At 43.8% G+C, this 11,353-nt stretch overlaps 1 protein-coding gene across 5 annotated transcripts in view; it reads left to right on the forward strand.

The window, feature by feature from the left end:
- SMPD3 (sphingomyelin phosphodiesterase 3) overlaps positions 1-11,353 on the forward strand; it is a 96,902-nt gene that overhangs the window by 80,934 nt on the left and 4,615 nt on the right. For all 5 annotated transcript variants that reach the window (XM_027750019.2, XM_027750017.2, XM_039382551.1 and 2 more), the window contains 4 exons: positions 619-774; positions 4,196-4,285; positions 5,166-5,229; positions 10,034-10,196. In XM_027750019.2, coding sequence (XP_027605820.1) covers positions 619-774; positions 4,196-4,285; positions 5,166-5,229; positions 10,034-10,196 — 473 coding nt within the window. The remainder of the gene's footprint in view (positions 1-618; positions 775-4,195; positions 4,286-5,165; positions 5,230-10,033; positions 10,197-11,353) is intronic.

Below are 11,353 nucleotides of genomic sequence, written 5' to 3' on the forward strand. Positions count from 1 at the left end.
AATCCAGTTCTTTATTTCTGAATTCCTGCCTACCTAAATATGTATCTAAGACGTACCTTTAAAATTATGAAAAAGTACTTCCAGTTCAGGCATTCTTACTTGAACACAAATAGAACCCTTCCTCAGATAGACTACTGCAGGATGAGTAAACTGAATTTACCATTGATGTATATGTCCTATTTACACTTGAAAGTTAAACTTTTCATTTTTAAAAATTAGAAAGCAAAGCAAGATGAAGCGATTTACCCCAGAACAGACTGTCTAGTTTTGTCTGAAGCAGGATTTTAACTCTGAATTCCTGATCACAAATGTAATGCATCAGCTCCTCCTCTGGCTGGAAACATCATCCTTTGGGCTGGTTGTCTGCAGCACAGGTGCCTTGTCTTCTCATTTCTTCAGGCAAGCCTGGGAGGATTGGTTCCAGGAGGAGATACTGAAATCATCCTCAGTGTGGTTCCTCATGACTGTGTAACAGGTTCATTACTCTGAGTGCACCATTTCTGCCTTGCAGCCTTTTCCTCAGGATGTTTACCAAGAGCTCAGCAACTCCCACGTGGCTGAGTCCCTGCCAGGAGGGCCCACTCCTTGTTTGGTTACTGGTGTCTTTCTTTGCTGCAGGAGACACAACTGTTCGATGTGAGCAACTGGATATGCTTCAAGATTGGCTGTCTGAATTCAGAAAATCTACCTCCTCCTCCAGTACAGCCAATCCAGAGGAGCTGGTGGCTTTTGATGTCATCTGTGGAGATCTCAACTTTGATAACTGCTCCTCTGGTAAGACAAGGTTTGCCTTTTCCTGGTGTCTGCCTGTTCAGAAAGGAATAGGAATGTTCTTGATCCCTGTGGACTACAGCAGTGTATTAAGACTGGCTTTTGCAAGGAAAAACTTAATTGCTACAAACACTTCTAAAATAGCTTTGAGTGTGAGTTACTCTGCCTGGCTCATCCCATGAGCTCTGTGGAGTTATTAAGCATGATGGGTTTTAAGGCACAAAGAGCAATAATTTGTGACTTATGTAGCAATAATGAGGACAGATACAGTGGTTTAGCTTTACTTGAATTAGGTAGACACTTACTGTTCTACAGTTTTAATTACTAATGAGAGACATGTACGTTATGGGACTTTCGTGGAGAAAAAGTACATTCATGCAGTTAAAAATAGTTTCATAGTGCATATACACAGACATAGGAGACTAATGCTGCAGAGAGAACTCAACATTGCTGAGTCAGTCTTGGAAAAAAGTTAACTGATGCTATGTAGTTTAAGGTTTTTTTATTTTGAGAAATTTTAAATCTGGTTTTTCCTTTAATTGGATGGTGAGGGTACTAGAAAAAGAACTCCACAAAACCATAATTAATGGGTGGTGAGTTCACAGAAATAGAAGCCTTTTCCAAACATAAATGTTATGCTCTGTTAACAGTTCAGTTGCATTGTGTCTGTGTATCCCAGAGCTCTTTGCTGGTTTGGAGCTGGCACATGGGCCAGCCTGGCTGGGGCTGAAGGGGCTCTTGTGTCACTGAAGTGCTGCCCCAGAGAGAGCCCAGGGCAGGGACAGGAGGGGTCACTGCACAGCTGAGCTGGGGCTGCAGCATTCCAGGTGGGATTCAGCAATTTAGACCAGGGCCTGTGGATGACCAGGTGCATTTGTGGAACAGCATCCAGTGTGAATTCTGAGCTGTTATGAGGAGCATCAGGTAACTTAGGCAGAGAGCAACAACTGTACCATTGTCTATCTAAAAACCCCCGCTATTGTCTCTGATTTCATTACTTGTATCAGACACTTGAAATGGAGAATTTTAGCAAAGTTATAGAAACATTTAATTGCATAGAAAAGACCATCAACCTAAACTCCAGCCCTTCTGTCACTCATTTCCAATTCATTTGTACAAGTAAATCAGTCCCAACTGTATGACCCAAAGTAAACTCAGAATGGTCTGAGAAGGTGCTGGCAAGTGCTCTGAGTGGGACAAGAATCCCTCCTGCACGTGGAGGGGATCGGGAAGTGCAGTGGCTCCAGGAAGCTGTAGTTGGACAAACACACCTTAGGATAAAGTCCAGTGGCAGGGAGTGCTGAGGGGAGTGCAGGAGGGAAGGGGTTGGTGCCAGCCCCTCAGCTGCCCAGGCAGTGCAGGGAGTGCTGAGGGGATGCAGGAAGGATAAAGGAAGGGATCAGTGCCAGCCCCTCAGCTGCCCAGGCAGTGCAGGGAGTGCTGAGGGGATGCAGGAAGGATAAAGGAAGGGGTTGGTGCCAGCCCCTCAGCTGCCCAGGCAGTGCAGGGAGTGCTGAGGGGATGCAGGAAGGATAAAGGAAGGGGTTGGTGCCAGCCCCTCAGCTGCCCAGGCTGCTGCCCAGACTGGCCCAGAGGCAGCAGCAGCAGTGCTGGCAGAGGCAGCAGGAGCTGCAGGACACAAACTGAACTCTGCTGGGCTCTGGCCCTTTCACTGGCAGTCGTTGGGAGGGGTGGAGTGGCCTGGAGGCAAAGGTGTCCATCAAGGAAATAAATGAGCTGCTGCCCAGCAAATGGGGGAGTGCCCAGGCAGATCACAGATCCAAAGGGGATGGGGAGAGAGGGGAGCCAAGCTGGGAGGCAGAACATATGCTCAGGACTCTCTACCTGAGGAGTTCTGGCTCCCTACCCACGGTCTTGCACAGGAAGCACAGAGTATAACTAGTGCAATTCTGAGCTGTCGTTTTAAATAAAAGGTAAACCCAACTATTTGCTTTTGCAAATAATAGTTATAAACATTGCAACTACTGCTAAAGAGGGTTGAAAAGCAAGTTATAAAAGCTTATTTTATTTTTGCTATCTCTGACACTTATTTACATTGCCCTCCCCTTTAAAATGCACTCAGCCTGGAAACTGGAATTAAGCTGGCTATTTAATTTTTTACTTTTAGATTGCTTTCTTATGTGCTAAGCAAGATTAATGCAGTGTTTCAAAGTTCTCTCCTCCATTTTTACATTACTCATTGTTTTAGGGACATTTCTAGCATTATAGGTTAATTGAACATCTTAGGTTTTTGTAAAGCAATAATCAGCTTCCTGTAATTCTCTTTATGATTTTCTGTGTCCTTTCCCACTCCACAGACTGATACAGCAGCTAATTAATGTCTCAGTGAATACCAAACTTCTATTCTTAGTTGTATTGACAGTACAGTTTTCGAAGATATTCAGGTCCATGAGTGACCTTATGCTGATGACAAATTTTCTGTAACTCAGTTTTCAGCTTTACAGAACATTATGGCAACATTCATACAGAGAATTCACACTTAGTGGAAATGTTATTAGACAGTTACTTACTGTCATGTTACTTTGGACTGACTTGTTTTTAAACCTTTTAGCATAAGATAAAAAGCTTTCCAATCAGATGGGTAAAGTTTTGTGTCACCAGCTGTGACTTATCATGGTCTCAGTTGCAAATTAATAATTTTTAATCTATCTTGGTTTTCAGGGAAATTCTGTTGACATATGATACAACAAAGGAAAACTTGGACAAACAAAAAATTGCAAAGATTTCCTCTTTTACTTTTCCATAAACATTAAACAAGCCAATTAGCTGTTCAGACAGAAAAAGCAATTCTCTGCATTGTCCACCTGGCAAACTTTGGGGAGGGTCAGTCCTCCAATCCTCTGCCACAACTCCAGGATTCCCTGTCAAAGTAGTTTTTCAATCTCCCTGCAGTTCTGAGGATGTTCTCCAGATTGAGAGTGAGCTGGAAAGATGTGATGAGACAGCTGAACTGGTGTGGATGCAGCAGCTGGAGGACAGTCAGCTGTATTAATGACTGAATAAGGAGATGGCAAAGGATTGCCACTGGAAGGCAGCCCACCTGTCCACTGGGTGACCCATCCCAACAAGGGTTTGGTACCAATGTAGGCAATGCAATGGCAGTGGGAGGAGATACACTGGAAAACTTCCACTTCAATTTAGAGCTAAAAATTATCAGAAAGGTCTTTCCTAGAAAAGACTTGGTAGGAAAGCACTGTTGTTAGCAAGCATTTGTTGGGATTTCTGGCCAAGGAGAGCTCCTGCTGTGCAGTAAAGCTGCTGCTGAACTGGCTCAAATCAAACCTGGGTATTTATGGAGGAGAAACGGGGCCTTGCTGAGCCCGTGGTGCAGAACACACAGCTGGGCACAGGTTCAGGACTGGCAGCTGATGTACCTTTTCTGAGGGTTGTTCTTTCCCTGCAGATGACAAGCTGGAGCAGCAGCACTCTCTGTTTACACACTACAAAGACCCCTGTCGGGTTGGCCCTGGGGAGGACAAGCCCTGGGCCATCGGTAAGAGCTCTGCAGCCCTGGGGTGGGGCCACTCCTGGGGGTGGGGACACTCCTGTCTGTCACACACAGCTCAGGCAGCAGGGTGGGGACACTCCTGTCACACACAGCTCAGGCAGCAGGCAGGTCAGCTCACTGGCAGTAGGAGTTTGGTGGAGAACAAAGATTTGTAACATATATTTTACAAACCTTAACATACATTGTTGAATTATAATTAAGAACCAAAGGTCTCAAACTGCAGTCCACATTCTAGAGCTCACGTCTCAAGGTACCTGAGTGCCTCCCCCCACCTATCCTGCTCCTAAAAAAATCTCTAGATTACTTGGGAGGGAGGAAGCCAAATTATTGTTTCTGTACTGTGTGCCTGCAGTGAAAGCCTGCAGCTTCTGATCAGAATGTTCCATTTGGTGTTCCATAAATACTGTCAGTGAGGATGTAACAAAGCAGATCAACACCACTACAAACTTGTAGGTTTTGTATTATAAAGGATTTTATGGAACTCCGAGGTATTAATTCCTGGTGAAACTCAGTTGAACCTGATGAAGTTTTAGATCAGGAATTAATAGTGTCTCTAGAGCAGCAGTGATAACTGTGAAGATACTAAAGATAAGTGGAACTGTTTAATAATGGGGCTTTACTCTGTGGTAACAGAAAAACAAATCAGAGACAGCAGAGCTGAGAAAGTGGAAGGGTGGAGACATTTTGAAAGGTGGCAGGAAGCAGGGAGGTGTGGGGAGAGGAGCAGTGAACAGAACATGCTCTCAGTCAGAGCAGTCCCTCTCTCCCACACAGATCCTGCCTTTACACAGCTGTGCCTCTGGGAGCCTCCCCGGCACAGCACAGGAGCAATGCTGGGCAGTCACATCTCCCTTTCTGTTCACAGGCACCTTGTTGGATCCTGAAGGATTATATGATGAAGAAGTGTGCACCCCAGACAACCTGCAGAAGTAAGCATTTCCTAATCTTTCCACGTTTTAGACAGTTATGTAAAAAGGGAGTTCATCGCTTGCTATTTAACATTTCACAAATTGAGGGGTGGCTTAGGACTGGAAGACAAAACAAAGTTTAACTCGAGGGTGTTTGGGGAAGAGGAAAAAGGGAGAGTGGCTGTGTCTCCAAGTCAAGGGTTGGCTGCAGTGGATGAAGAGCTGAGAGCAGCTGCGTGTCTGTGTGTCTCCAGAGCTGGTCCTGCCTGGACAGGCCCACAGGACAAGAACTCCAAGCACTACCACAAAGGGTGGGTGGGCAGCTTGTCTGAAAGTCTTTCTGCAGGCAGCCAGTTCTGTGCTCACAGCAGCAAAAGGAAGTGTAGTTCTGCTCAGATAAAAAGCCCATGAAGTTTAAAACACCATCCCCAACCCAACTAGTGCTTACAGTACCCATTTAGAAAGCTTGCAGAATTGAATACACCTAAACCTCCCAGCTCACAGATACAGAGAGGAATTAAATAGCACATCAGACAGAACTAGGAATGTGGCTTAACATCTTTCCGTGATTACTAGTGCAGCATTACTCTTAAGGGGTGTTTGATATTGAAAAACAGGTGTCTTTGGTTTGAGCTAGTGGAGTTATGAAAAATACAAAAAAACCTTAACTTGCCAAAGTCTTAGGATAAATTCCTTGAATACCTGTACTGTTTATTAAACAATATTCCAGTGGAGAGAAATTAATAAGCTTTGTAAATTTTAGAGCAGCACTTAATGAATGTAGCAATCCTTTTTGCACCTTCTCTACCTTGAAGGGAAGTTTACTGGACTAAATACATTATCATCATGACTAACTATAAAGGATGTTCTAGCTGTTTGTTACCAAAATAATACTACAGAGGGAAAGTTATTTGAATTAGCAAGTCTGTCCTGATGTTGCTGTTGACACACATAATGGAAATGGTACATTATAGGCAGTTTATGCTGGCATTTCTACTTACCTCTGTGTGGAACAGATGGACACCTGGTTGAACGGGTTAGGTGAAGTCACCCCCTGAAGTTTTCTTTGTATCAGTTTGAACAAAGAAACGGAATTCTAGACATCAGGTCTGGGCTTAGTTTATGTCCAAAATAAAGATTTGCTACAGCAAGTCCCAGTTTGCACATTTGAGAACTTGCAAAATTTCCAAGCAGTTCTACTCATATGTTGAAAACATAAATTTGGTACATGTGAAAGGGATTTCTGGAATGCAAAAATAAGGTGATTTGGCCCTACAATCAAGTTTGCAAATGCAAATCTCTGTGGGTGTAACATTCCATTTTATGGTTCCCAAAAAAACCAAACCAACACAACCTAAAAAACCCCCAAAATGAAAGAAACAAACCCAAACAAACCCTGTATTTCCGAGAGGCCTTTTCAGACAATGTGTCACTAAATTACTTTTGGGGTATTGTAGTTTATTCCTTGAAGAGTTACTTGTATTCAGCAATTAGGTTCCACCTACAAACACGACTGATTGGATAGGGAGCCATCAAATGATCCATAAGGATTTAAGAATATTACTTCTGCTACCTCTGTGCATGTACAGCACCTCAGGATGTGAGAACTGGAAAATATTCTGGGCCTTGGGAACAGAATATACGTAAGACTTTTTCCCTGCTAAGTGTGACTTTCAGTTTTCTGCAATGTGTTATTATTCTTTTGCACTGATGAACAAACCCTCTATGAGACCATAATTTGCAGTGGCTTTTCCTGCAGCTCTGCAGGGAAACAGGGCTCTGCATGGGTACATCATGTCCATGTGCTCCTGTGTGAGAGCAGCCCTCGTTTCCATGGGAGGGTGAGGAGCCCTCCTGACTGCACGGGCTGGAAACAGGACAGTGCCAGGAAATTCAGGGAAATGTAAAGCAATTAATGGAATCTGGGCTTTAAAGACATTTAAATGGTAAATAGCACAGTAGCTGTGGGGCACTGTCTAGTTAAGAAATATTGTTCATATACACAGCAAACCAGGGTACTGCCTAAAATTGATCCATTCTCAAATTTTTCAATAATGAACCTTAATCAAGCTTTACAGACATTTAGATTGGCAGTGCAAGCTATCCAGAGAATTATTTCTTCATCAGCACTCTTCTGTACTTTATAAATAAAATTAAGTAGTTCACATTACTAAAACAATTAGGCCATAAAAGCTGCAGAACAACTCGTTCTTAAATCTCTCTTTCATGTTAAGGACAGCATACGTAAAACATCAGACTGGAACAACATACTCGGTACAAATAATGAGCAAGCCATTGATAATTATAGAACAATTAATTAGATAGATGTAACAATCTGGGCCCTGCCACAGTGCTGGAAACCACACAAGCTTCTGCTCAGAAAGGCTTCATGAAATGCTCACAAATAATCCCATCTCACAAAGGTGGTTGTCATCTCCAAGCCCATTTTCATCTCTGAACCCTGAACAGAGTCAGGCCTATGAGCACAGCACAGCTAAGAAACAAGATTCAGGTTTAGTTGAGCAACTCAGTCATAATTAATTCTGTTCACTCAATTAGTGTTGAACTGTTAGCACAGCAGAGCCAGATGTCCACACTTGTGTCTGCTTCCTGTAGGGACAAACAGCAAACTCCTGTGCAGAGCAGGACCAGTTTGAGACAGCAGCAGATGCTGCACATTTACAATTTGTTTCCTTCATGTGTTTGAAATGAACATTTCTCTTCTGTGAGCAGTTGTGCAGGTTTAGTGAATACCCAGCATTCACAGACTTTAAAAAAGACATAATTGAAGCTTAAAAAAATCATCTATTAAATTAATGCAAGTAAGATTTTTTTGCAGTAGTACTGCAGTGCTAATCAGCAGTTTCTTCTACTTTGTTACTTAATTATCTTTGCTAAATATAAATATAATTTTTGAAAGAGGTCAGTCCCATCAAAGAACTTGCTTCCTTGAGCCTAGAAAAACAATCTAAGGAAGTGAACCATTTGCTCTTTGTAGAATCATCTTGCAAATAGGGTGCAGAGAGTAAGCTAATTTATTGTGAGTTATTATTAAAACCAAGTAACACATGAAAGAAAGTTTACTTGCAGAAACTGATTACAGTAAACTCTAAGAACCTTCAATACCTCACTAAGTCCAGAGGAGATTAAGAAAAGTTCTGATTAAATAACTGTATGATGAGAATTTTGTCTGTTACCTTCTGAAGGCACATTAAGTGCTTCTCGTATGTATCGATTGACCCAAACTTACAGGTTATAACACTACTGAGACCTGATCACCTGCAGCCAGTGCCCCTCTGCCACCACTCAGGTCCTTCCAAAGAGACCAGATTTGACAAAGAAGCCATTTGAATCTCACACATTAAAACGTATCATGAGAGTCTGGTGTTTGTCCCTTGTTATTCCTTCATCCTGTACTCTCACGTTCATGCATTAAAAAGTTCCTAAACCCAACCCCATAAAACCCATCCAAGTCAAGTCTCAAAAACTGGGTGATCAAAAATATCTTATTTTTCTCCAAGGTGAAATTAAAGGCTTTGTACCTGCCAGGACCCAAGTTCATGGCTCAGTGTTTCTCCTGCGACAGTTGATGATGTTGCTTAATGGCGTAATCAACTCTTACCAGGGAAACCACAGAACCCTGAGCTCAGGTTTTGGCAGGTAAGTAAAGTGGTTTTTGAGGAGGTGGTTTGTTTGTGTTTAAACCAGAAAGCAAAACCACAGCCCAGCCTGTCCCTGTGCAGCACAGCTGTGCCACACAACCCTGGCTGTGCTTGGGGTCACCTCTGCACACCCCAACACGGGCAGGCACTGGGCATCCCATGTGTCTGTCACCCTCAGTGCTCTTGGGTACAGCTTTGAAAGAGAACACAAGGTAAGCCAAGATTCTTTTGAAATCCAACACAACAGCAAAACACAGGATTACCTATAAAAATGTATTGAAAGGGGCCTTTGTGCACTTTCTGATCCAAAGTCGTGTTCAAAGCTGGGATAACTTCAGAGTTAGATCAAGTTGCTTGGGGCTTTAATAGTCTTCTCTATAAAACCTACTGTTCAGGTTTAAGCACTCAAACTAAAAATTTTAATGGGAGAGCTGCATCTTATTTGCCTGGTACTTAGAAAGCCTGTTCTCAGTTTTAAGTGCTTCAGTGGATGGTCTTGGGCCAGGTCATCTCCTTTCAAGGTGGGGGCAGTGCTAACACACCTGTTGAGTAAGTCCATCCCTGTGGAGGAATTTGGAGAGTGTCACATACAGGAGTCAAACATATTAGGTTGTCATTTCTAGTGAAGTGAGGCTTGGGGTCCAAGACACAGTAATCTGATGCTGAAGCTTGCTCAAAACCAACTACCACATGCCCAAAGGTGCTCCTGAAAAACCTTTCTCATCCATACCTGTCTGTAAAGCTGGTGTCATTTCAGAAGGAGTTGCTCTGATCAGAATGGAGAGGTTTGTATCTAAGTCTGTATGAAAATAATCCAGGAAACAGTTTCTTCCTCTGCCACTTTCAGCCACACTGGAGATGAGTGCAGGGGCTCTGGGCTGCCCTACCCTGCTGGTGGCAGGCAGGCAAGGGCCCTGCTCCTGGCTCCACCAGCACAGCACCAGTGATGCCAAGCCTGCCATGAGGCTCTGAGAGCCCTGTCAGCAGTTAGGACAGCCTCATATTGGAAAACATTTGGAAGAAGATGTGCTTTACAGGTTTAACAGTCCTTTTGAACTGGGATTACCCTTACTGGGGATTTGGAGAGAATCCAGGGTAATGCACAGGTGGACAGAATGAGCAAACCATTTAAAGTGCTTGGTTTTGTTTTTTTAATGAAATAGGGTGCTGGAAAGTGAAGAAGGAAGAAAAGGATACTTAGTCTATCCCACCAGCAAGAACCACAGTTCCAGTCAAAAAGGGAGGAAGGCATCACTGAAGGGAAATGGGAGGAGGATTGACTATATGCTGTACACAGAAGAAGGTCTCTACCTGGAGTGGAAAGTGGTGAGTTCCTGACTTGTCCAAAAGAGCTGTAACTCACACAATGAACTTGTCTGAATGGCACTGTGGCCTGTTCTGCTTGGATTCAAATCATACTCCAAGGAGGACCTGCTGCTTTGCTATTTTCCACTTTTGCATGCAAGTCCTGATTGGAAACCTACTACAAACCAAGTTAAGCTGAGTTCAAGGATTCCAGCAGCAACACTGGTAGATGTGCTGCTCTTCCAAACTCACCAACTAACCAACCTCACTTTCACCCCTTAAAATTCTGCCAGACTGAGTGTTTTGCTGGATGCTTTTCCTGTGCCTGCAGTCTGAATATTTTTTAATCTTTTCAAGGGTGTGGATGTTCTTTTGTGCCTGTGAGAACCCACCCAAGTTCCCACTCTGTGATGCACAGGCAGGAGCTGACACGAGCTGCCCAGAAGGAGAACTTGCAGGGTGCAGTCTGCTTCCTAGAGTAGGACCTTGCCAGAATTGTACAGAATTCCATGATGGAAATGAGAAGCTCATTCACACCTATTTAGCACTGCAGCTGCTGTAGAAGAGCAGGCAGCAGAGCAGTTCAGCATAGCTTAGTGCAGGATACCTCGGTCTGGGCTCTCTCTGCACGGGCTCTGTGAGAGTAGCTTGGCAGGGAAATTCTTTTAAGGCTTCCTGTTTCAGAGGCACAAATGCCCATGGCACACCTCTATGGTAAATCCATCTTACAAACATGAAATGATGCCAGAACAAGGGCTGGAATTCAGAGACAGAAGGAGCAGGATTCCTGGTTGCATTACATTCCCACCCAAGTTGAACACCTCAATCCAATGCAGACAGGTTTCCTTTTTAGCTGCATGCCCTGCCCAGGATGGTAGAGCCAGCCCCTCCTCCCAGCTGAGGGCCTCCCTACCTGCTTGGATAAATCTGTCGGGAACAACAAGCTGTTACTGTCAGTGGCAAGAAAAAGTAAACTAGATTTCATCCCAGTACCTGTCAGTGGTTCACCTCAGCAGCTGCACCACACTGACTGTCTGTGTGGCACAGTTTATCCTGAGCCCAGCCAAGCCAGACTGGGCCCACACCTCTGCTAATGCTCTGAGGTAGTTCAAAACCTGGTGTGTGCTGGAACAGACGGGTTTTTCAATTCCTTTTCTTACTTTTGTTTTCCTTTGCAG

The sequence above is a fragment of the Pipra filicauda genome, unplaced genomic scaffold, assembly GCF_003945595.2.
Source record: "Pipra filicauda isolate LSUMZ 115617 unplaced genomic scaffold, ASM394559v2 scaffold273_size1055052_pilon, whole genome shotgun sequence".
Classification (NCBI taxonomy): Eukaryota; Metazoa; Chordata; class Aves; order Passeriformes; family Pipridae; genus Pipra; species Pipra filicauda.